The following is a 26786-nucleotide window of genomic DNA, read 5'->3' as shown; positions in this document are numbered from 1 at the left end:
AAATAAAAATAGCATTATCAGTCTTTATTTGATAATGCTGCTAGAACAAGTCAATGCCAGGCTCAGAGCACAGAGACGCTGGCACCTTGCTGCTGAGAGCCCTGCAGCTATTTATGGGGCAGGCTGGCAGCCATGGAACTCATTTAGAGATTCTTTAAAATGTGACAGAGGGGATCAATGTTAAACTCCATGTAAGGGAGAGGATTTTTTACAGTTTATGTTCCTACGCCTTCTTTTTCCTACATTAAAGGTAGGGAAGGTCATCTGGGCCATGAGGATTAACAAGATAGAGGAAAAAAAAACAAAGATGCATTTTCAATGATTTGTTATTAGGCCTTACCAAAGAATTTAATAAGTTGAATTTTCCTATTAATACAATTGAAAATTTAATGAGCCTCTTAATTTATGACTTCACTAGGCTTGAATTATAAAACAATAACACAAGCTGCACTCTAATTGCCTGAGTGTGTCTGAAGATGACAGCATGTTTAGGCTTTCACTTCAGCATCTAATCTAAATATATTAACAAATAGCACAAAAAACATTGCAATTGTTCAAAGAGACAGGACAGAATTAATTATTTTTTTTGTGACAAGCAAAACCATTCTATTAAAGCCTTATCCTTACTGTTCTATTCCACATTGTGATGGAGAATTTCCAGGCTCTTTGCTTAATATTAATACAGTTCTGCGGCACCCTTGAGAGCTTGTTAAGAAAGATTATTCCCACTAAACCAATAACCTGAAATAAGATTGAGCTGGTAGTATCATGGAACTTTAGGGACTGAGCCAGGTCTTAGGTGTGGAATGAACTCAGCTCTCATAAACACACCTGGAGCTGTAGACATGTCTCTCTTCAGAAGACAGAGTCTGTTCTTTGCCCTGTTCCATGATACCTTCTTCTTCACTGATTCCACATCCACTTCAAAACATCCTGGGGTGATGCAGTCTCCAAAAAGGTCTCTGTGCTGCTCTGCTCCAGCTGAGCACCAGCCTTCCAGCTGGGAGCTCCTGTGTCCGACGGGGCAGTCCCAGGCAGTGGCCTCAGCTCTCCCTGGTCCACTCTGCAGAGCAAACAGCTCTGGGCTCAGCCTGCTCAGGCCACAAACCTTATCAGGACCTCTGCTCACTACAGCAGAATAGGCACAAACAATCATTTTCACATGAAACCCAGGTTTTGAAATTTATCTCCCATTATGCCAACCAAAAATTTTCAAGGTGTTAAGATCTAACAGTTTTATGCTCTTTCATGACACTTTAATAATAGTATTAATTACAAAATTGTTACATTGCATAGTTGACATTGACTTTATTTTTTTAAGTTGTCTGCACTGTTTTCTTCACAACAGAAAATACGCAAGATTAAAAATTAAAATTAAAATACTTCATGTTGCATTAGTAGACTGAGCAGGGGGATTGGTTGATTTGGGGGGTTAAACATATTATGATTGATGCTTCTGATAGTCATAAAAAAATACATTGCAGAAAATACCACTGTAAGAGAAATTAAATATTACCAAAATGAGAGTTTTCTAAATTAATCTGGTGTTTTTATTTCATGAAAAGTTACACTCTAATCTTGAATCAAAATCCTGTTTTCACCTGGATCTTAACTGAAAAAAGCAGTACAGCAAGATTTTTGTTTTGTCCTTGGGAAGACAGGTTTGTTGCTTAACTACCTGTGCCTTTGCACTCTGACACTTGGAATAACACTATTCATAAATTTGAATTTTTATTATACCTGTCTGCAAGTCTTCCCATCAGGTGGTGGTAAACTTGGGGCTGACCCAAAAGTTTCAGAGTTCAAGTGAATTCCCATCCAGGACATGTTATGTCCTACATAAAATCTATTAACTCCCTCCTGTAGGGCAATTGTTCTCTGTCCAACAGTACAACTGGTAACTCTTCAAAAGGTCTTTTGCCACCTGTGGGGCAAAAAGGAGCAGATTTCTGGAGTTTCTGGTTGCTAGAAGAAGGTGTGCATCACTTTTTCATTTGTACTGGTTCTGCTCTCAGATAATTTATTGCAAAAATACAAAATCTCATTGCAGGTGATCTCACTGGCAGGTGGTAGTTCCTTCTTCAGGAGAGTCTACCTACTTCAGAATTTTACATGCTTTGTTCGTGGAACTAAGTGATCTGGAAGGCTGTGAATCACTAATTGATATCTAACATTGCTTAATTTACTACCAAGACAAGCATATTGTTTCTATCCTTCAATGTACCAATTGCTTTATTTCTTTTTAAGGAAGCAACTTCTAGTATTGCAGCCAGGCTCAGAGTTTGAGGAAGGGGAGGAAAAGAATGAAAAGAACTATGCTGCCTGTGGCATTAGTATTCAAACAGACCTTGCTGGCCTGTCCCTTTCCCCTCCCTCTAAAGAAAAGACATAGGGGAAGAACATGAATAGAAGTAGTTTCAGGGTCTAACAGTGCCATTCGTCACTGCCAAGATTCATCAGTGATACAGGATTACAAGAGAGAACAACTGAAAGGTTAAGGATTTATCTAGAACATCTGAAACAGATATTAAACTGAGATTTATGGCAAAGTTCTTAATGAAAACTAATGTTTACTGTCTTAGCTACTGTCGTACTGGAAACAAAGAAACTTGTTCCTTTTCCAGGAGCCATCATTGACTTCTTCTTGCTAGAAACACTTGAGAGCAGGTACATATGCTTAACATTTTGTATTTTGACTTTACTGGGCAGAAATTTAGAAGAGAAAATAAATATGCTCACAGGAGTGAAGTGCTGTAAGTGCTGGGGCGACAGCTTCTGGAGATGACTGTGAGAAACAGGTTTGGAGTGTCCAAACGTGGTTCGCTGCCTGCCGAGACAAAGACCCTCTGAGCAATAAAAACTTTCATAAAGGCTCATAAAGGCAGTTTTATTGGTTTTGTAGAGCCATCATCAGGATTTTCCTTTCAATATCTATCTAATTACATGCTTTTTAAAAGAGTTATGGGCTTGCAGATTTAAGGGAGGTATTTAAAAGACGTGCAGTTAAGGACGTGGTTAGTGGTGGGATGGCAGTGGTGGGTTAATGGCTGGACTCAATGATTGCAAAGGACTTTTCCAACCTAAATGATTCAACAGTTCTTGTAAAGATCAACGGAAAACTAACAGCCCATGACAGGAGTGTTACAAGCCTGACATCCCCATGGCCCTGCTGCTCTGCAGGTTCACCACCACTGCTGAGAGACGGGGAGCTGCTGGACCAGGAATGAGCCACGTAAAAACCTGGCTGCTGTAGCTCTCAGTGCATAACCCAGTTATGAACTCCATAAGGTTCTACGAGAATACCTTTTTTAATACTGAATCTCAAAACCAAAGTCTTTCATGTATGTTAAAAATAGCAGTTTCAGCTAGAGAGAGAGAGAAAGAAAGAAAGAGAGAGAAACAGAAAGACATTACAATTTCCACGTTGTGCTTTTTACCCTAAGTGTACCTTATCAACTTTTACCTCTGAATTTGGACAACAAAAATCAACTAAAATATTTTCTGCTCTTATTAAATTATCTTTAACAAGATTTGGCTTCTCAGTGCTGTGACTTACTGTCTGAAACACTACATGGACTTTTATTTCATTTAAGATAACTTTTACTTGGAATGAAACCACAGTATTCCTATAAAAATATAGGATATGATGTGTTCATTACTATGTCTCTCAATTTCAATAAAGGTGAGGTATAGAAGGAGGAAATTTTTATTCAACAGTTTTGAATTAGTAGCAGTATTTTACATGTCATGAATATCTGGACATTTGTTTGTGTTAAAGAAAACATTAAATATAGATAAATATAATTAAATCCTATTAAAACAAATGGCATTCCTTACCTGACCCAAGGGGTTTGTATTCCTTTAGTTTAGAATTCAATAATTCTCTAATTCAATAACAAGTGAATCAGGGTACCTCAGTCCCTGTGTAGATTTAAGGCAAAAGAAATCCCCATCTGGCTTTCTAGTTATTTATAAGTTTGTTGCTTAAACAAAACCACATACAGATAAGGGAAGGCAGAAAAACATTCAAAACATTAGAAATCCTAATAGGCACTTCTTTTCTCTGAAGATGTTTGCATAAATTCATTTTGGCTATTGTGATGCCTTTAGGGTGTTGACAGAGAAGAAGGAGAACACTGAGAACAAGGGAGAATTTCTGCAAAGCAATAAAACAAGACTCATTCTTTTTGGAGGACTCAGAGAGGAGTATGCTTTAAACAGAGATAGTACAGCAAGTTTTAGACCTCCACAGTCTTCATATAACAGGGAGGAATTTCTTTGAATTATTTTACTGACAAAGGTGAAATCATAACTAAAAATTACAGGAACACACTTACTTTAAACAGTGTTAGTAATGCAGATTTTGAGAATATAACCAGAAAGTAATATTTCAAAAGAACATTAAAACTACTTGATATAATAGCCACATATCCTATCCACATCCAATTTAGTCTGAAATACTCTGTAGAACCAAATAAAACTTACAAGCCCCCACCTAGAAATCACACAAGTGGTTCATTTATACACAAATCTAACTTTCACAAGGAATATTTCTACTCTGTACGTTAGTTATTCCCTGTGACACTCTAGAGATAGAATGTGAGGCCAAGCAACTGGATAATATTTGAAAATCTATCCCGTCAAAGGAGCATGCACAGTAAGACCAGTGGGAAAACATCTGTGCCAAAAATATGTCCATCAACATTAACATACAAACACAGGCAGAATGTGGAAGAAATTCCAAGATAAACAAGGTGACACAAAATGATTGTGCCACGAAATCCTTTTGGGCAGAAGTTAGGAAAAAAAAATTATTTGTTCAAAAGCTCTGCTTGTGATCAGCAATTTCATTCTGAATTAAGGACACCACTACTATAATTAAGGACACCACTACCCCTTCTGTTCTTAGTTAATCTGGTAACATGCACTGCACTCCTCTGAGGAGGGCACATTCTTCCTATTTTATAGCTGGGGACACAGAGGCAGAGAGTTAGTGATGAACCCAAGCCTGCAGACCAAGTCAAGCTCATAACTTTATGTTACGTGGGCTTTGAAACCTCCCATGTTGCAAACTCTTGAAAATTAAGTGCATTTCAAGCATAATCAGCAAAACACAAGGTGAGTGCTGCCTACATTAAGGAACTGTCATGGTTTAACCCCAGCCAGCAACTAAGCACCCCACAGAGGATCATTCCCTTTCCAGCCTCCCTCCCGGGGGACGGGGGAGAGAACCAGAAGAGTAGAAGTAAGAAAACTGAGGGCTGAGATAAAGACAGTTTAACAGGCAAAGTAAAAGCCACACACACACACAGAGCAAAACCAGAAATTCATTGACCCCTTCCCAGGGCAGCAGGTATTCAGCACAGCCCCGTCAGGTGTTCGTGGTGACTTGGGAAGGCAGATGCCATCACTCCAAACATCCCCCCCTCTCCTTGTTCCCCCAGCTCTGTATTCTGAGCAGGATGGCACGTGCTATGGAATATCCCCTGGGTCAGTGGGGTCATCTGTCCTGGCTGTGTCCCCTCCCAGACCCTTCTGCACCCCCAGCCTGCTGCGTGATGGGGTGAGGGACAGAGAAGGCCTTGACCTTGTGTGATCCCTGCTCGGCAGTGACACAAACATCCCTGTTTTATCCACACTGTTTTCAGCACAAATCCACAACACAGCCCCATAGCAGCTACTCTGGAGAAAATTAACTCCATCCCAGCCAAAGCCAGCACAGTAACAACCTCTGAAATTGCCTGACCCATACATAACCAGATACTAACAGCAGATTACTTCAGAATTTTTCTTCTATTAATTCACTTAAAAACATTATCTTCTGACTTGTGATTTGACAGAATGGTTTTCTCATGAAACACGCCAATATAAAGTAGAAAATTAGGCACTACAGAAAAGACCTCTTGAGGACCAAGTATTGCAAAAATACATTCAGACTCTATACCAGAGGTCCTATATCTAAACTTTAAGGATATTACAGCTCATCTGTAAAGATAAAGAATGCAATGAATCATTTAAGTCTTTCAGCAATCTCCCCAAGCTAACACCCCACTACTAGGCTAGAAGTGAGTGCCAGCTCAGTACCTCAGCAAGACACAAACTTGCTGAAGAACACACTGCCAAACTTTCCCGCAGTGTATTTCCTTTATTACAAATGTAGTTTGAAACCCTGGTCTGAAGAATCTTGACAGTCACCAAGGAAATCACTCACATTGCTTCTTCCAGCACTTGCTGTCAGCAGATTGGCAATTACCACTTTCCTTAATGGGGAAAAAGAGGGAAAATTATGTCAACTGAGAGACTCGTTTGTTTATAAGCAAAATTTGAATCCATAGCTCCACTTAAGAGGTAGTGAATTGAGATCAGATCAAGCTTACTATAATTTCAGTCATTTGATTTTATTAATGTAAGATATTCTTCTTATAAGATTATCAGCCCTGTACCACACAGAAACCATGCAAGTGAAAATGCAGGTTTATGGAGTTCCTCTGAGTAATTGGCATGAGAGATTCTCTGAGGAATATGCTCTGAAGGATTCCATTTTTGTGCAAGTAAACCAAATGCACAAGGAGTTATGGGAAAGGATTTGAGGCCATACTACTGTGCATTTTCTCCAAATAAATGGAATCTTTTTGTCCTGTATAGCAAAAAGTACAGAAAAGCTATCTGAAATTGCATGTGGCATGCCTCTGCAAGTCTGAGTTCATTTCAGCTCCACCAAGGAAAGTTTTGAGCATCTGTGAAAACAGAATCTGAGATTGCATGAAGAGCATAAACCCAATTCCTGCCAGAAGGCCTTAAGTCGCCTTCAGAAGAAAAAGAAAATCTAAAAGGGGTAAAAAGCAGCAAAGCTAGATTTGCATGAGGAAACAGAGACATTTAAATTCATTCTAAAGAAAGATGCAAAAACATTTTTATTTCTGACTTAGTCCTTATGTTTTTTGACATCTTCACTTTTTGGATAATTACAGTTTTTCCTACAGGGCTTTATGACAGTTTTATAAATGCTGTCCCTTTTTATGCAAGGAGAAAAGGTCGGAAAACAGGGAGAGTTTGTGAAGCAGTGATGTTCTTTTCCATGCATATTCCTGATGGTTTTAGTTTTTCTTGAGGCAGAGACACAAAGAAATGAAAAAGTGTGACCAAAACTTTATTCCAAGTATTTTTTAAACACATACTTATTTTTCTCTACTAAAGGCCTTGCAGAAATCAAAAAAGTCACTGAAAATTTGATCCAATATTTTCCTTAAATAAAATTTAACAGGAAGAAACTCACTTTTTGCAAGCCCACACCAATTTTCAAAAGGCGTGGTTTCAGTGGAGCAGCACTAACTGCCCAGTGCTTGCTGGTACAGTGAGAAGGTGCAGATGTGTAAAGAGATGAACAGAGCAGTTCACCATCACTTGTAAAAATCGATCATGTGTCACTACTTGCTCACTGAGGAGCTGATCTGGTACCCACTGAAGTAAAGACCAAATTTTTCATGGTTGAAAAAACAGTGCTATATAGTCATAAATAACTATTGCTTAACTAGAAGCTACAGTTCTAATACTGTAATAAAGGGGTTTTTAAAGCCATGCTTCCAGTTCCAATTCTCAGAGTAGCAAGTCTCCAGACAGTGGAATTCCAAGGTTTTAAATATTCTGTTTCTGAACAATGAGTAATAGAACTGTAGGGAACTCAGTGGATTTAAAACATAAATTCTTTTCTTTTTCCCCCAATGGATCAACTATAAGACCATGAGAAGACCATCAAATGGGATTTGCAAATAATAAAAGGTTTGTTTCTGATGAAAACTATTCCCTTTACATATAGTAGACACCTGCAGTTACAATGAAGTTATTACTTCAAATGCCTTTAACATAACATCAGAAGTGGAAATAAAGGCTGAAATTAATTGACTTGTCACGGGTAAAATATTTATTAATAAGCAACTCAGATAAACACAAAAGACTGAGATTTAGAGGTTATCTAGTAGAGTTGCATATGCTACTCTAATTTAAAACTAGGTCTTTACACATGGAGTGCAGCCTGTATGCATCCTCAGCTAAAACCCAACAAGATATAGAGTAGCTCAGTAAGGAGTCCACATCTGAAGCAAGAGTTGCTTCCCAGATGAAACAAAGAGCCAGACAGGTAAAGGCCTGTATCGGCACAATTTTCAACAGTCCTGGGGTCTAATCAGCACTGGAGCAGAGGCAGCAAAACAACACTGAATTCCACTGTGTAAGCCACACACCCAGTCAGTGGTGTGGTCAGGAAATAGCTCCACCAGTCAGACCCTGTCTCTGAAGACTGACATAGAGGGGCAGATTTTTTTCAGAGCTCCTTTAGCCAGTGCATAACAGAGAATAAATTGTATATAACTGTATGCAAGGTACTGAGTGAACCGTGGTTATACTGAAATGCTCTGAACAACAATTGTCACAGAAAAGCTATCAGTGAAATCAGGCACATTCACACACTTTCATCAGCTAAATAAAAGTTCCATTCCTAGCTAACCATATTCAGCAACCAATTGGCTACTCACTGTTTGTATGCACTGACTTACAAAATCAGATGATTCAATTGTCATAGCAACTGTATCCCAAATTTGGATTGTCAAGGTAGATGCAAACAATTCCATCTTTCAATTCATACAGCCCCTCCTTGGGCTGATGCACCAATCTACACTGGGGTACTAGAAAAGTCAGCAAGTGCTATTATGTGTGAATGAAAAATGCAGGTGTTCCCATAACATGGCAGTGGCAGAGGGATTCTCACTTCAGGTACCACTGGTGGTTCAGAGTGACAGAGAGAGGCAGCTACACCAGAGCCCTCTGGCTCCTGCAGCAGAAGAAGGAGCACATGTGGGAAACAGGGAATTGTGACCAGATGGAGAATACCTGCCTTTTCTCCCTGCCATAACAGGTGTGATCCCTTTAGAAGACCAGTGTAGCTCATCCAGGTGTGTAGATGAAGAGAACAGTCACCAATCCCCATAGAGGGCTGTTTCTCTCTCCCCCACCTCTCAGGTACACTGCCACACCACTGCTGCAGTTTCTTTGTTATTTCTCTGCCAGCTCCCATGTTTCTGTGTTGTGCAGAGGAGGGGAAGGAAAATGCAATGACCTGGCAGAGGCAGTGACTAGGAGAGTGAACACATGAGCCATGTGGAGAGATGAAAGCCATTTCCTTCAGTAGCAGCTCCCTGTGCTCCCTGACTCCAAAGTAGTTGCAGTCAGCTGGGGGTAGAAAAATAATGCTAGAATGGAGATAAAGAGTTGTGCTGGGAAGTGTGTAGGGGAAGAGGCAGCAAAGGCCTCCCTCCAATGCCAATAGCAAGCTGCAAATGGATCAGACCCTGGGATATCTAGTTTGTAATGATAAGAGCTGTGAGCAGCAGTTAATAGAGCAAATGTCCTCCAAATCCCACTCCTGCTGAATTGTCTGACAATGCTCACATGCTCTTTGTTAAGATCAACCCATATGTCCTATAAGCACCTGAACCTACCAGACAGACACACACCATGTGAAGCATTAAGTGCCCTCAGCAAGGCATGTCCATTTTAGACTTTCCAGGTGACCCACTCCCAGTTTTCATTGTCATTTACATAGCCAAGGAGAAAACATGAACATAAAACTGCCACTGATGGGGAAATTCTGAGTTCCAGAAGTTTGAGAACATCTTAAAATGGTCTGCACTTACCTTTAAAAAGTATCAAGCTCACTAGAACTCAAGACAAGCACTTTGACTCTTCCTACCTGGGTTGCCAGCTCAGGACAAGTCCTGGGTACCACATAACATCACCTGAATCCTGGAAGTTGTTAGCAGTCAGTTTTTGAGCACAGCCATTTCCCCCTTATTCTTACTGATATGAAATTCAATTCAAAACACTGTTCTTATGCAAGCAAACTGTTCTACCCATCAGTCACTAAAATCTGGCTGAAGGAGTGCAAGTGAACTCCTTAACAAGAAACAGAAAACCCTCCACAAAGAAGCAGAGAAATGGTCAGTGAGAAATGGCTAACAGCAAATCACCACTGCTCTTCAGTAGCTCAGGAATAAAAGGCCCGGCAAAGAGCTCAATCCCTTACACCTCACTTTCCAAGAACTGTTTGTTTCTCACAGGTCAGGAATCAAAGTCTGCCCACTTATCACCCCTTTTGCACCAAGTTTTGTAGCTAGGTTGTAAGCATTACTCTTTTTTTTAATGATCCATATTGACCTCTTATTCTAAGAAGATGTGTCAAAAATTAACTATGAGAACAGGAGAAAAGGAAACTTTATCAGTTCCAGTTAATTGATTGTAACATAATAATATACAACATGTGGATAGACATCTGTGTGATCTGATCTACAGTCAATCAATCTATCAAAGCAGTGAACTTCAGCACTCAGGGGCATGTCTGTGTAGATGTACCTTTTAAATTTTGCCTGCAGCCTTCTCTCTCTCTATATTAATGCTTTCTTTCCAAAGAAACATCTCTACAGAGTGACACGAAAGCAGTCCAAAATTCTACCTGTGTTACTTTGTCTCCCCTCCAATAGAAAGACCACTGAAGTTTTCATGTCCTACCTGCACAATGTCCTGAAACATTTCTGGGGTTCTAGGTGATCTATTCTAACTAGGTCCATGAAGTCAAATTACATTAAGTGCTTGCTTGAAATTCACTGAAACTCCTCTGGTTACCTGAATAGTTCTCACAGGCTACTAAATATAAATGCAGTGCTATATTTTAAACCTTAGCTTTTAGTTTTTAATAAATCTGAAAAAGTGTAATGTCCTTGCCAAAGTCATGCTACGAAGGCAATATGCAAATATTAAATATGAGAATGAAGAATAACTGAAAGGTATTAAGTAGAAATTGCAAGTAACTGCTGACAGTGCCTGAAAGCTAATGATGCTAATTAACAATATTCCCAGGGATAGGTCCACAGAAGGAATGGGGAATGCACAGGTTTGACTTTTCCGCCTTCTTAATTTATATTCGATAAGAATTCTATAGAGTCAGAAAATGGCAAGTTCTAATTAGTAAGGCTAAATAGCAAAGAAGACAAAGTAAACAAGTAGTCATACCTTCCTCATAATAAATTCACAAACAGCTCTTCCTATTCTTTCAATTAAGCTTGAATACAAAGGGACCCTTTCCTTTATCATGTACCACAGAAACAGCCCAAGTTAAGTCACAGGATTATTTAGACAAGGAGATGGATTCAGTATATATTAGAACATCCGATCATTTTGAAAAAAACAGAGTAGTATGTGTTTTTCTCTAAGGGTTCATATATTTGTGCCATTAGCATGTTGCAAGTCAAAGAAGTATCAGGGTTTCCAAATTCCAATTAATAAAATAATCTATTCTTCAAATAACTTCCAATCTCAACAACGCAGTAGAGGACAGATAACACAAAGTCTGGATGTAAATTTATAATTTTTTTGGACAAAACCAACACCACAGTTTCAGGCAATACTCAGCTACCAACATCACCACAGCTATGCAGGACTTACTAGGATGACACAGCAACACTTTAACCGGGCTTAGATTCAAAAGGAGTTTATCTCTCTAAAATGCCTCCATTTCTGTTTCTGCTTCTCTCCTTGGTTTCACCTTGATGAATCAAAAAATTTGCAAGGCAAACCATATGGAAACAATTATTTCTCACAGGAAGCTGTGTTTAGAATAACAGAAAAATAAACAGAGGTGTCAGGAGATGGTATTTCTGACTAGTACACAACACAAATGTACAGCAACACAGGCATAAGGCAGGTTGTCCAAAAGACACAAAGCCTTTATGAGGGGGAAACAACAGCAGGAAGACAGCCTGGGTATTTTGTCTGAGAAACACGGTGTAGGTATAAACACTATACTCAGGTGGCACCCATATTTAGAAACAGTGGGTACCCAGCTCAAACTCTGATCTTTTACTCTAAAAATTACTTACTGGAAAAGGCAAAGAAAGCCATGTGTAGGATAGCCTAAGTTAATATGTCAAGAGGGACACTGCACCAAGAGCCTTGGCTACAAGGGAGTTAACTGGGGAATGAAGGGGGAAGCAGTGACACCGTGGCAGCAGCCACAGCACTGTGCTGCAGAATGATGGCTCTGTGCAATTCTGCTCCATCCAGGCTCACAGGATTGGCTCCTGGGACCACAAACCAACTGGGAATACCAAGTTTTTGACACTATGAAAGTCCTCACGCAGCAAACATTAAAAGTCACTTAATGTGTGCCCTGATCTCTACTTTGGCTCCCCGATTTATGATTTTTTCTTGTTCAAACTGATGGATGAACCGAATGTTTTTAATTATTTCCAGGGTATGCCCTTCAGAATTGCATTGCCTTCCTCACATAGAGTACTTCTGTCCAGAGACTCCCTTGCTTCATTAAGATGGAAAGTCATTTCAGTTACAAAAAGCCAGAGTAATCGTGTTTTAATCAACTGAAGTGCACACAAGCTGCTACCATCCTAGGCACCCCACGACACAAGTGCAGCAGCACGAGGCTGCAGTGCCTGCTGCCTGTGGGATGGTGGAACCACAGATTAGCCTGGTTTAGAAATGACACCCATGGCTTCACTGAGCTCCAAAGTCTGCCCCTCTGAAGCTGACTGCGATTGAAAAGCACAGGATCAATAGGAAGTAATTGTGTGTTAGCACAAAACGAGTGCAGGAGAGGGGAAAACAAGCCTATCTTTCTGGGAAGTACTCTGCTTCACCACAACTGCTTTAGAATAAGCCACGAGTCAGAGTTCAAACTCCCTCAAATAGATTGCATTAAACATTAGAAATTGCATGCTTAGCAATGGTAGGATTGAAACAAAAAGCTAAGAACCCAGGAAAAATGTGTTATCTGATTTATAAGAGGAACTCACCCATGAAAGAAGGCTCAAAGAGACTAAAAAACCCCAACCATTGGCAGCTTGGTGAACTCCTTATGCCTTCCCAAAATAGGGGGGGAAAGAAGATCTTTATCAAAGAGTCACACTTAAATCCTCAGAGCTCCAGAGGGCTTTGGAGCCTGGGAAGCAGCCACAGAAACATTCCATCTTTTCTCTTCTGTGCAGAGGAAATAACCCTCAAACCTGCCTTTGACAAGGGGGTGTATTAGTAAAGCAAAGCATTCCCTGTAGGAGTTTACCCACCTGTGGGAGGTGACTCTACACACCCACAGCCTCACTGGGGAGAAATCAGATTATACAGATTTGCTGGACAGCTTTGCTTCTTTCCTGATGCAGTTTCAGACGTGCCACTTCTTTGCTATCCCTTCTTTACTTGGCCTCATTAATTCATCTGTATCAAAATGAGATCCTGGGTGTGTAGCTTTGATGGAACTTTTGACAGCATTTTTCCTAATGAAATAAACTACAAATTTAAGTTGGGAAAAGGATATGGACATAGCATATAATGAAAACATACACACATGTAAGGTCTGTTCTATTAAGAAGGTCTCAATTTTTTTAGAAAATGCTTTTGTTTTAGAGGTTCTTATATTTCAAAAGTATTCCAAATGTGTACACTACATCTGTAAGTAAAACCAAATCATTTACAAGGTAGCAATCTGCAAAATAAATAAGTTTCTTTAGTGAGTAATTGAATTCATATGTGTAAACAAGTGGACACTGGAGTAAGTTAGGATCAGATGATCAGATATGGGCATGTCCTTTATACTGTACAAGGTAAGAGATCATTTTAAATTATACCAAAAAAAAAAAAAACCACACAAAACAAAACGAAACAAAACAAACTCCACACCTCGAAAAGAATTATCTGACCAGTATTTTGGGGAAAATCATTTTCAAACTAGACGTTTTTCATGCTTGTCAGAATTCTGAGTACTGACCTATTACTCATTCTGCAATTAAGTACATGTTATTGTCTCTGAGTAAGGACCTAACACTGAGGCATGTGTGGATAGGACACGACACATGAAGTGACAGAAAGAGCCCTTCCAGAGGACGTCTCACAAATCCATTCAGATGAAGCAAACCAGTGCACACTGTGTACAGAAGCCCCGTAAGGGATGAGTTGCAGATGCAGACTTGAAGTTATCATTTTTATTAAAAAATATTTCAGCTGTAGTTGAGTCTCAAAGTGGAGAAAAACACCAGAGGCAAAACAAAATTAGGTCTTGAAGCAGAGACAGAGGAGAAGGTGGAGAGGTAAAACTGTATAACGTTACAAAAGGAAGATAAAGGCCATTTTATTGTGTTGCTGGTAGCATTTGGAAAAGAACAAAAAGAAAGAAAAGCTCACAGTGGGTTTCACTACGTGGTAGGACTGGATGGAGCACAAAGCTCGTATTTCATGAAAAACAAAAGCAGATACAAAATACAGGCCAGGCTCAGGTCTGGAAAGTCACGGTCACACAAGGGGAGTAGAACTTAAACCACACACAACTGATAGAAGGATTCTGTCTCTCAGCTCTTCCCTCTGTGTTTGAGCAGCCCTGAGATGTTGGTCATCATCATGTCTGGCACCAAACATTTCTGAATCAGTGCCCTCAACTGGGTGCAGCAGACACCAGGGGTTTATTTAAGGTCAAAAATATTCCCATTTTGGCAATAGCATCGTGGTAAGAAACATGGATAGTAAAGATGTAGCATAACATTAAATTTGGATTTTGATTAGTATAGTAGATCTGTGCAATCTAACTTCCCCAAGTTCACTGCATTTAAGAGGGTTTTTTCATGTAGATTTAAATCTGAAGCGACAGACTGTATCATGAGAAATACAGCTAAAAGAAGCCAAATTTAGATGTCACAAATTCAGAAAACATTGAAGAGATTGGCAAGTGCTTCTCCAAACATTTACATTAAGCATGAATTATTGTTCTGATTACATCTTAAAGCCAGTAAATGAAAAAAAAATTTTTTTAATGGTTACTCATCTCCCACTAGCATTTTTTTTAATTTTTTTTTAAAGCACTGCATATCAGTAGAAAGTATTAATCTCTCAAATAAGTTACCTCTATGAAACACTACTACAAAAACATAATTAGTCAAAATTAACCACAAAATAGCTGGGTCTCATGCCTGCTCTTTGCAGTTTTCTGGGATTTTTTTAACAATTCTTAAGTCATGGCAGAAACATACCAAATTTAACATAATTTGCACAAAGTGTGTGGGTTTCCTACAAGGTATCACAGCTCCCCTTAAGTCAGGACAAATGACCACAACTGAAAAAAACTAACCCTGACTTTTACAGTATAATTTGGACATAGCAAGTGCTCCAATATTTGTATCTGATTCCATCCAAGGTACTTGCTGCTTCCTGATAAGTCTTTCCTCACCTGTTTATGTTCCCAACTGTAAAAAGCTCAAAATGCTTTTGGGAAGGGAACAGAATTGTAGAGCTTCCCCATCTTATGAGTTAAGCAACTACTCCAGTGAATTAATGATGCCTTAGAGCAAAGGCCAAGCAGCTCAAACGGCTTAAAATTACGCCCTTAGGGTTAGCAGGACAGAAGAGGTTACATCTGCTGAAAAATACAATATTCTCATGGTATAAACAGATCACCCACGCTCTAATATCAATGCTTTCAGAGTGCTGTGCTCAAGTTTTGCTGGGTTTTTTGGACAGCAGTTTCTTCTCCTGCGTTGCTCTGTAGCGTATTACACAACAGAAGAATAAATGTGGGTTTTTCAACTGATCACATCAGGAACTGGATAACATCTCAGTAGCATCTGCTAAAGTCTGGTGCAAAAGCATCAGTTTGAATCCTCCAGAACCCACAGAAGGATGCTAAAGGCCAGCTCTGTTTCTATTTAGTATAGACCTTCCTACTTTAATTTGCAGCTGAACACTTCTGAGAAGCAGGTAGGAGAAGGCTTAAGACTCCTTCTGTAAGATATCTAGAGCTCATTTCTGATAAAGCAAAAATAATATGCCCTTTATTTCTAGTAGGCATAGAATCACAATATCCCACACCACCTTCACTTGAGTTTATTGCTAACAAGTTGAGTTAAAGTTCAAACGTAAGCCAAAAGCGTCATGAACATTGTTAAATGAGCACTTAGAGCACAGAAATAACCACAGCAATTTTACTTAGGCTCTACTACAAATACCAGTTTGTAGATCTGATTTAAAAGACAAAGCACAACTGATCACCCAAACTACTTTAAGTGCAATAAGTTGCAATGTGAACTATCCTGCAAGGTGCTTTCCTAGTACCACAAAAATCAACCTGATGGGACTGAGCCATCCCAGTGGTGCTTTTACTTCATCCTGGGTTTGTTACCTTTACCTGTAACAAGTCCAAAAGGCTGTGGATTCATCATGCAGAGTTATTAAACTGAGGTTTTCAAGCAACAGTGACAGCGATGATAACAGTTTTATCAATTGAAAAGCCCCAAACAAATTTTGTAATTTGTGTTTTCCACTATGCATTCCTGTATTATAAAGTTACACTTAGCAGAGGTTAGCAAGAGTAAAGAGATCCTACACACCTGCTAAAGCTGTCATCTAGGATTTTCACATCTTTATTATTCTGTTTTCAGGTAAACATCACTGTGAAAGCCAGAAGATTAGACAAAACACAACTCTGTACTGTTTGTCTCTCCAGAAGTCTGCAAACATTACCCCACTTGTACATAACTCCACTGTGTGCTGCTGTGCTTTTACAGCAGAGGAGAGTACTCCATGTTACCATGATTAATTACCATACTATCCAAAGTTGCAGGGGGAGAAATCATACACTTACTTTTGGCAAATACACAAAGAACAGCCTTTTTTTAGGGGTCTAACCTGAAATCATGGCTTTCTTGTTCTGCAACTGGCCTTTAAACTGGGGTTAAGCAATCACTTTTCTCCATCTCAGTTTCCCCATCTGTAAAAGGGACATAGAGACAATCACTCCATTTCACAATTTTTATGACATCTGTAAATAAAGAGGCCTTCCAAGGAGTATTGTTACTGTGAAATATACATTAATTATGATTCACCATCAGTCTGTTTATCATTGCATTAACAAAACTTGTTCCTGTTTTCCTTTTAGCTACCAGAGGACACACTGGTATCAGTCTAGCAAAAAAAGAAACTAATGGGTTTTTTTATTTCTAAATAATTACTTTACTTTCTTTCTTTGTTTAGGGATAAAATATAACATGGGATTCCAGCAACCAAAAAAAGTAAGTTTTCAGAAGTACATAAGGAAAATTGTATCCATATTCCAAGTATGGAGTAGATAGAGATGGCTCAAATAAGGCCACTACACCAGAGATGAAGCACTGAAAAGGAAAGATGCATCAAAAGCTTTGCCATGAAATACAAATTTTCCTTTTAAAATATGAACGTGATAAGCTACACAACTTTAGTTTTATACGGTTTTTTTTTTCCTAGGCTGAATATTGCTAAAAGAGACTGTAAACTTTGCCTATAATAATATTCTGTATGCAATGGTACTGATCAAATGAATGTCTTGAGAGGTACCTAAAAACAGGCTCAAGAAGAATCCTGGTGAAATTCCCCCATCTAGTGGCTGTCGGCACTGAACAGCTGCCACGATTTCGTAGTTAAAGGACAGGTACAAAATATGCAGAGGAAAACTGTGCAGCTGCCAGTTCTTCCCCAAATGCCACGGCCTGTGATCGACACCACCCCAGCTCTGCAGCTCCAGCCTGGCCTTCTGACACAAGACATTCAAATCATGGCATTTGAGTTTCCCAAAAACTCTGGGTTCAGCATCATTAAAGGTCCACATTTCTAGGAAGCCTGAATTTGATAAGCTTGAAATATCAGCTGTGTCATGAGTAAACGTGGAATTGAATTACAACCACTCTGCAAAGGGTAATATTTAGAAATAGATCTGGTATTTACAAGCACATGCACTTTGGCTACCAGCAACAATGTCTGAAGATAAGAGCAGAGTACAACAATCACTCCCAACAACTGAATAGTGTCTTGCACAACAAATTATCATGTCTGCACATCACATACCACCTTCACCACCAGAGCAGCCAGCACGAGAAACCTGAATTCTGCAACAGTACCCTAAAACTTGTGTTTAATACTGATCTGTTGTGTTGAGTTTTGTATGTCAACAATTTAAGCAAGTCACCTACAAAATAATACAATTTGATTTTTTTTCTTTTGTCACCAGTGCTCTTTGTAATGAGCATTGAACCTCTTTTCTGAGACTTGTTTAATGTCTGACCCTTAAACAAGAATGTGACAAGATGTAACCTCCATGACAGCACAAGTTTGTTACCTATAGTACTGGCTTTTTTTCAGCCAATAAAGACTTGTAAAATTGATTAAGATTTAATCTGCCACCTTGAAAGAGCATGACCCTTCTAATTCCCATACTGTATGCCTTAAAATTTGCAAAATATCTTTTTTTAGGCCAGTTTTAAATACTATTGGGAAAAAATAAACACTGAAAATCAAAAATTTGAATCTATAAACCCTCTAAATAACCACTAAGTACTTTGGGTCAGCAATAAGCATTCTGCAACTACATCTGCTCCTCTGTTGAAATACTCCCTGGTGGTTCATATGCCACTCTGCTCCTAGGTGTCCTCAACACAGGGATGACATGTACTTAAACAGTGTCCAGAACCTAATTTTAGTCTTAGAGGCATAGACTATACAGGATTTAATTCGGCTGCTTTGAGAAGCAGAAAGTAATGGAGCACATCTGGGCTTTGAGCCAAAAGAAGTATTAACCAGCAAGATCCCCCTAATGAAAAAGAGCAGGTCCCAGAAACCCTTATCCATGGACCTGCTTTACTTACTCAGCTTTCACTTGCCTAATCCCAGCCAAGCTTCATTCCCACCCCTTACTGCCTCTCATCAAGTCTCAGCTGCTCTGCTCCCAGGCTCATCTCCCTCAAAGCTCCCTTTGGGGTGCCCTTCATGCTGCCCTCACAAAACCCACTTACTTCCTGCATGCCAACCCTCCAGGTTCTCACTGCAGTCCTTTTTCCTTCCCTCTGCCTACTCTTCCTCCCTCTACATCTTCCCTCCACCTTACCAGCTCTGCAAACGTCCTCCCTTCCCTGTCAGGCTTCACTGTGCAAAACTGCCTTCACTGCAAAGATTAACTACGGAAGTGGGGGGGTCAGGGTGGGAAGCACACCACACAAACAAACCAACCTTTGATTTGTGTGACAACAGGGGCAGTCGGGAATAACTAAAAAAGTCCTCAAAATACTCAGATACCTTTTGAAGAAATTTCAAGGACAACTTACCTAAGACAAAAGTACCTATGAAAGTCTGGGTGCGCCAGACTTTAACTAAAACACAGTTAAATCCAATTCTGAACTGGAAATTACCAGTTCAGGTCCATCTCAGCCTTTGAGTTTCATGTGAGCACAGAACAAGGTGACAAGAGCAGAGCCCTTACCACACTGCAGGCACAGTGCTGAGGGTTTGTGGCAATGCATTTTGTTGTACAGTTCTGCTGAACTCAGAATGTACGAAAGATCCACGTGAAGTTGTGCAAGCTGTTAATGGTGACAGTCTCTCATTTACTAACATCTTTAATCTCTTTTTCCTCATCAGGACTGTGTTTCCAGCAATAACCAGGATAGAAGATTAAGAAAAAATACTGCAGATGGAGCAGCACCAGTGAAGCAGAGCAACTCATTAGAGCCATCTGAAAGTGTGCCCACCAAGCTTCAAAGCACAGACAGAAGGCAAAGCAGCATCATGTTTGCTATGAAAGATCAACAGAAAGGTGAAGAAACTGATGCCATCAGGCTCCATAAACGCAGGAGGAGGTTTATAATTAAAAAGAGCCCAATTCTGATTTCTATGAACAGCTCTGTTCTCAACCTGCCCACGCTCAAATCTGAGGACAGAAACAACAACAAGTGGAAAAGTCTCTATCAGATCCAAGGAGAAAGGAAGCGGATTATGAGGGAAACTTGTTCAAAATACAAGAGTAATAACAGGAGAATAATCACTCCTTATCATGTCTCTAGGATATTTGTAGAAGATAAATACAGAGTTTTATACTGTGAAGTACCAAAAGCTGGCTGCTCTAACTGGAAACGGGTGCTCATGGTGCTTAATGGCCTGGCTTCTTCCACAAAAGATATCCAGCACAACACCGTGCACTACGGGAACTACCTGAAAAGGCTGGATGGCTTTGATCACAAGGGAATTTATCACAGGCTCAACACTTACACAAAGATGCTGTTTATTCGTGAACCTTTTGAAAAGCTGGTATCTGCGTTTCGGGACAAGTTTGAGCATCCAAACAACTACTACCACCCGGTGTTTGGAAAAGCCATCATTTCCAGATACCGGGTCAATGCTACCAAAGAAGCATTAAGGACAGGCTCTGGAGTCAAGTTTAAGGAGTTCATTCAATATCTCCTGGATGTACATAGGCCAGTGGGGATGGATATACACTGGGATCATGTCAACAGGCTTTGCAGCCCGTGTTTAATAGACTACGACTTCGTGGGGAAATTTGAAAGTATGGAAGAAGATGCAAACTTTTTCTTGCACTTAATTGGTGCTCCACAAAATTTAACTTTCCCCAAGTTTAAAGATCGGCACTCCAATGAAGAAAGAACTACCACTAAAATTACACAACAGTATTTTGCACAGCTTTCTCCTGCCCAACGACAACAAAGCTACGACTTCTACTATATGGATTACTTGATGTTTAACTACTCAAAACCTTTTGAAGACTTATATTGATTTGAGAGTCGGGACATTTCCACAGTCACATCAGTTGAATTGTATAACAAATCTGGGTGGTTTCTGTTTATATACACTTGTGTGTGTTAGTGAACAATTGGTTGAAGAGCAGGAAAAAACCCAAAATAGAACATAAACAGATGTTTACACCTTCACCTTAATTGCCTCCTTTTTCAAATCATATTTTTTCTATAATTTCTCCATACAAAACGTATGTACATATATGTATAATATGTTAGGGTGCCCAAATAAAGCACAGAATTTTCCATGCTAGTGTGGCCTGTGTTTGCACTGGGAGGACAGTTTCAAACCAGGAAAACACAGCTGGCAACTCCACAGTGGAGCCAGTATTTCAAGCCCTTTGCTGTTTAGAAAATAAGTCTGAAAGTGACAGAGTAGCAAGGAAAAAATACACTAAGTAATATTTACAGTTTGTTGAAATCTGCAAGGCATGAAGCCACACACTAAACAGGCACTATGTGTTTGAAGCTGGATGCTGATTCCTACTTCCTCATACTCATAAGTTAGTTAGGGAGAAAAAGTCTAATCATACTCCCACTGTTCAAAAACACACTGGTGAAAACAACTAATACTTAATGACCATGTGAGAGCAGTATTAAACCAGATGTTGCAATTCGGAGTGAGGATGTTCTCCCCCTTTGATATTTCCCTTATGGCACATTCATCTGCAAAAAGATAAAATGCAGGCGAACATTTGCATCTTTATAAGTGTTATTAAAATTCTTTTAATCCTTTGCATTAACATAAATCTCTGGTTTAATCTTCATAGTCACCAGGAATATCAAATCTTTCCCTCATAATAACAAGCAAGAATAAATGCCACTTCCTGCCCAACAGGGTAATTCTTTTCATTGCTGGAAACGCTTTGCGCTTGCTTATTTTAGTAACAATTAGATCTGACTTAACATGTAAAAAATATTCCAGGTGTTTTAGTTCAGTCGTTCATTTTCTGTACTTGAGAAGACTTTCATCTCTAGCAGAATGTCTCGTGAGAATCAAATACTTGACCTTCCACTAGCTCTGTAAATGTTCACACATTCTGTATACAGAACCCTTGTTCACACGTCATTTATCCACTTGACAGGATGACATTTAAACTGGTCATACTGGAACAAGGATCAAACTCTACCACAATGCCAAACCTGGGCTCCCCAGTAATTCCTAGAGTTTGTATTTCACAACCAAGAACACACACAGGCACTGCACAAATGTAAACACCCAAGAAACAACACTTGTTTCAATCTGTTCCACGTTTCCAGGTTCAGATCCTCATACAGATGTTTCATGCATTGGCATCAGAGTTAACCCAGACACATCCAATATATTTTTGGGGGTTTAAAAATTTTAATAGGGAAAAAATTGTTTCAAAATACTTCGTGGTGAAAGTTTTACTGACAGATACTTCACATGTCATATCTGACATCACACTGTCCATCGTTGTTCAGAGAAAAATTGGTTGCATTAGAAAGGTACTGTTGAACTTACATTGTTCCATGAAACCAGTTACCCTTCCCTGTCTGCCCAAACTCATCACTGCTGCAGCAATTAATCACCTACCCACCCCACCTTCCCACCCACTCAGAGGCCTGATCTGCTCACATAACTACAAAACAGCCTTTTTATTCAAAGTTCTTTTTCTGCTAGTCCAGCTCAGACCAGCAGTAACAGTCTGGGGGCTATTGCCTCATCCAACAGGTCACAGTCAGGAGTATCCAGGGTAAAACAAGGCACATGAATCACTTCCTAGTGCAAATAGAGTGGTGGGATTTACTGGGGCATGAGGAGGCATAGTCAAGACCACCACTAGGAATCTGAGCTAAGCCATCCTTAGCATTTAATGATATTAAGTGCTCCAAGAATTGATGGTATTCTAATTGATAAATTGATGGCCTGTGGTTACAGAAATCACAGTCATCAACACAAGGAAAGGCTATAATGGATATTGTAGCCCTCAGTGCTTTTTTCAGGGTCATTGTACCAGAGCACAGTGTGCTATCCCTGCTCCTGCAGACCAGTGCTGACTTCATTCCAGTCAGCAGATGAACTTCTACTGGGAGGAGAATCTCAATTCACATTATTGCAGCACCATTACAGCCAAAGGGAACTGTGAGGCAAATCTGGGCATCATTTGCATTCAGACCTCTGCTGGTTTTACAGTGCTCTAAGGGTAGGATTGAGGAACTTAATCCTTCAGCCAGATTCACATCGAAGACCTGACTCTCCTTCCTCCTCCTCCCTCATCCCAGTTTCTTTTCAGCTTAATCTACACATATACATAAATTCATAGAGTCACAAGGTCACATTTACATCTGAAAGACTTTGTTGGTACATTTACACAGCAGTATGAGTAGAAAGAAATACCAGCAAAGTTGCACTTCTGATTGCATCAAACCGGTACTTTTCCTACCATATCTATTTCAATTATTTTACAATAAAAGAGAACAACAAGGAAATGACATTTTTAATCACAAATGAAGATGGAGACTCTGACAGGGTTTTATTTTGTCTGGGGTAACAAGCATTCTTTAAACAAAAACTGCTCAATGATTTGCATGTTTTGACAAGCTGTATATGGCACAGTAACATCTGTTTTACTGTATCTCAAGGAAGACAGAAGTGTGTTTTTAATACTCGAAGGAACTTATAATGGCTACTTGCATTAATTTGGCTTTATTACTTCCATCTCCTATTCCTGATTGGCTGGTAGAAACAAGGCAACAGGTGGTTTAAAATAAAAAATCTGTAAAGATATATTTTAAAGCCAGAAGAAATGCAATATCTTGAACAAAAAAAAAAAAACTAAGGCAGAAGACAAGTAAACTAATATTTTTCTATCAGTCAAAATGTTTAAGTAAAAAGCAACAATTTTGACTAGATGGTATTGAGTTTTCAGACTGCCCATTTCCCTTTGGATTATCTTGTCTTTTCCTCCACATATAAGATCTTGGCATTTTCATTTCTGATAATGCAATTGAATTTTTTCAGAGGTGTTCATTCTGAATTCATATTTTATCCTTCTCTTCATATAGAAATATTTCATTCCATATGGAAAATTAAAGACTATACAAAAATTTTCAGACAAACAGCCTAGCTCAGAGGCCAGCCAAGGTAAACATCAGACAAAGTAATTTTGTCAATCCAATTGGTTTTTTAATTTTTCTTGATGTATCTTAGGTAAGAGGTGAATTCTGTTGCTCCTGGACTGATTAAGGTAAGAGCTATGAGTACAGCTCAGTAAAGGGTTTTGCTGTTTTTCCTCCTGATCCTTTCCTGCCCTACCTCTCTACTCTCAACTCCTGTTGTCCTAGAACTTTGTCCACCCTAAAATTAGGAGCTATGAATAGCTCAGGTACTGACAGCAGTCCAACTGCCCCAGCACCTTCCTTCCACACACACGTTAAACCAACCTGCTTCCAGCTTCCAGTACTGGAGACACTTCACTTGATTCTACCTGGGGCAGCTCTCCATTACATCTGAGGTCTTGATAACTCCTAAAATCCATATTTCCCACCTTGGGATTTCAGTGGTCAGTATATTAGGAGTAAAACGTTCACAGTAACAATTCAGAGGTAAGGACCCAGCTAAAGCTGTCACAGAAGTTGAGGTGTGAAGGAACACAAACACCAACAGATCAGAATATCAGACCTTACACCTCAAAGTAATCTAAACCTACAGCAGAAAAAGGGATTAACATAGGTACAAAAATAAATTATGTAAACTAAATAATTGTTCCTTGAAAAAAAATTAATAAGAGAGCATTTTAAGATGAGAGACCATGTAAACAAAGCCCAATTTCTTTGCCAGTTTTTGCTGCCTTGGCACTCCCAGCTGCCAATTGCAGCCCTACCATTCCATAGGTACCTCATGAGAACCAACCAGTCACCATGCCCAGAGCCAGCCAAGTGAAACTGCTGAACAGTGCAATGCACAGTTTGTTATCTGGCTTTGCAAAGTCTCAAACTGAAGACAGCAATAATCTTTTAATTAAGGGATAATTTAAGAACTTGATACTGGGATGTTGTGTAAATGAAATTCATTAAGATCTAAGCAAACTCATCTTCTTTTGAGACCTTTGTGCACCTGAAAAAGTCATCCTTGCAATGTGCACAAATGGAGTGATGGTGATTTGCTGGTTTTTGCATTACAAAAGCCCCCCTGCTACAACAGCTCTTTACCATGGCTGCCTGCACACCAGTGGTGTCAGTTTATGGGGGTTTACGCCTCTAAAAATAAAAGAATCAAGACATTAAAGTGAGTTTTCTTAACTCATGTCCATAACTTTTCAGAATTTCCACGATGGGGTTCCAATGCTTTGTTCCATAACAATCACCAATATTTGAGCACATCAGACTGCACAGTATCAAAAGACAACATGAATTGAGGATACTTTTTTTTTTAACCACAGTTTGGGCTCAATTGTCTAAAAGGTCTTTTCCAACCTAATTGATTCTGCAATTTGGTTTACTGGTTTACAGCTTGTCTTCATAATGATTGAAGTAAAGAGTTCTTAAAGTTTTTAAAATGTAGGTATTGAGTTCTGTTGATCCCCTTCCTCCCCACCTGATTTGAGCAACCTGCTGAGAAAATTCACTCTTTGGATGACCCAACAATATCTTTTTTGAGAGAGAGGGATCCACAGAGTGAGAGAGATGGACATGTATGGACTGCATGTACTACACAGTACATGAATTTATCCTTAATTTCTTCACACAACTTTTCCTGTTTGGGCAACACCATCTCTGACAGTAGAAGCAAGAGCACACCTATCACAAATCCATGTACAATTATCTGCTTACACGCAGACATATAAAGCACATAGGAAAAAAACCATGCAAAGAGCATTAAACATACTAAGGTATCTCCAAACTTACAAATGCATGGGAGAGATATAATCCCACAAAAATTAACTGGAAAATGAATTCAAGGTATAGCAAACATATGCATTGGTTTGATAGCTGTTCTTAGTTTCTTTGTACAATAATACGAATTAATTCATCATGAGAACTCAAATGGTACCACATTACCAGGAAGAACAGATAAAACCTGACTTTTTTGCTGTTGTTTTGCTTAGTTGTTGTTGCTTTCTTATTGACACAAGTTGCTTTAAATCACTGGGTTGACAGATGTTCTTATTCTACCCCCAACAAGAAATCACACAGGTATCTGGGCATACTTCCAACTGCTCGGAAGAGAAACATCACTGTACAAATCTCAGCCTCACCCACACATTTTAATTTCACTGATACTAGAAAACCATCTGCATGCAGCAGTAGTTTTGTTTTCAGAGCCCAACACGAGACAAGGCTGAGCACAGCCTGTTAGAGCTGCTGTTGCTTCAAGGGCTGTTTTTCAGGTTGGCATTGTCAGCTGTGGTGATGGCAAAGCCTTAGCACGCACCTGCACACTCCTGAATAACGACTTGGGAAGTGTCCCAAGCCTCATATGGCAAGATGCACTTAACTAATTTTTGTCCGGAGACAACAGCTACTGGTTAAGAAGAATTTTTCTTGGCTTTTCTCAGTGGAACCCACAGGAAAGCCTGTAAACAAACCTCTCTAATGGCTTCCAGCATGATGCTGCTGGAAAAACACACCTGACTCGAGCACGAGAGACAGTGAACTTTCTACATTACTGTGCCAGTGACAACTGATACTTACCACTGATGAGTCGCTATTGCCAAAATTTCTCAGAACTATCCCTTCCAAAAGAGGTGTCCAGAATTCAACATGCAGCAAAGATTCATGATGGATTCAAGTTTTAGGAACAGCAGGCACTCACCCATTCCACACTTTTTAATCCCGAAATACACAAAAGCATTATACATAATGCATCCCTTGAAGAATAAGGGCAAGACAGCAAAGAACATACTGACACAGAAGAGAAAGGCAGACATGACTAAGCCTTGCTCACTGCCATCAGACTATTTGGGTGATATATTATGAAGCAATTGAGACAGTTGTGACTCATGGTAGAGAACAAAAATGTTTGCTTTTCAACTAGTCCAGTAGAAACATGCAACCTTGTACAAATATTTTCTGGTCTGGTTTAAAAAAGAACTCCAAATATTTAGTTTTAAAGTCATGCTTTGGGAAGTCCTATGCATACACACATTGCAGTGGGCGACTAACTTG

The 26786-nt window shown here is 39.4% G+C and overlaps 1 protein-coding gene across 2 annotated transcripts in view; it reads left to right on the top strand.

Moving 5' to 3' along the window:
• The window catches only part of CHST8 (carbohydrate sulfotransferase 8), a 152363-nt gene extending 131463 nt beyond the window's left edge, over positions 1–20900 (top strand). For both annotated transcript variants that reach the window (XM_027663757.1, XM_027663755.1), the window contains exons 3-4: positions 17074–17111; positions 19486–20900. In XM_027663757.1, coding sequence (XP_027519558.1) covers positions 17074–17111; positions 19486–20634 — 1187 coding nt within the window. In that variant the 3' untranslated portion in view covers positions 20635–20900. The remainder of the gene's footprint in view (positions 1–17073; positions 17112–19485) is intronic.
• The last annotated feature ends 5886 nt before the right edge of the window (positions 20901–26786 follow it).

Source organism: Corapipo altera, unplaced genomic scaffold, assembly GCF_003945725.1.
Source record: "Corapipo altera isolate COAL_440 unplaced genomic scaffold, ASM394572v1 140b, whole genome shotgun sequence".
NCBI classification, from domain to species: domain Eukaryota; kingdom Metazoa; phylum Chordata; class Aves; order Passeriformes; family Pipridae; genus Corapipo; species Corapipo altera.
The sequence above is the reverse complement of the archived record's forward strand: the minus strand, read 5'-3'. Positions and strand labels throughout refer to the sequence as shown.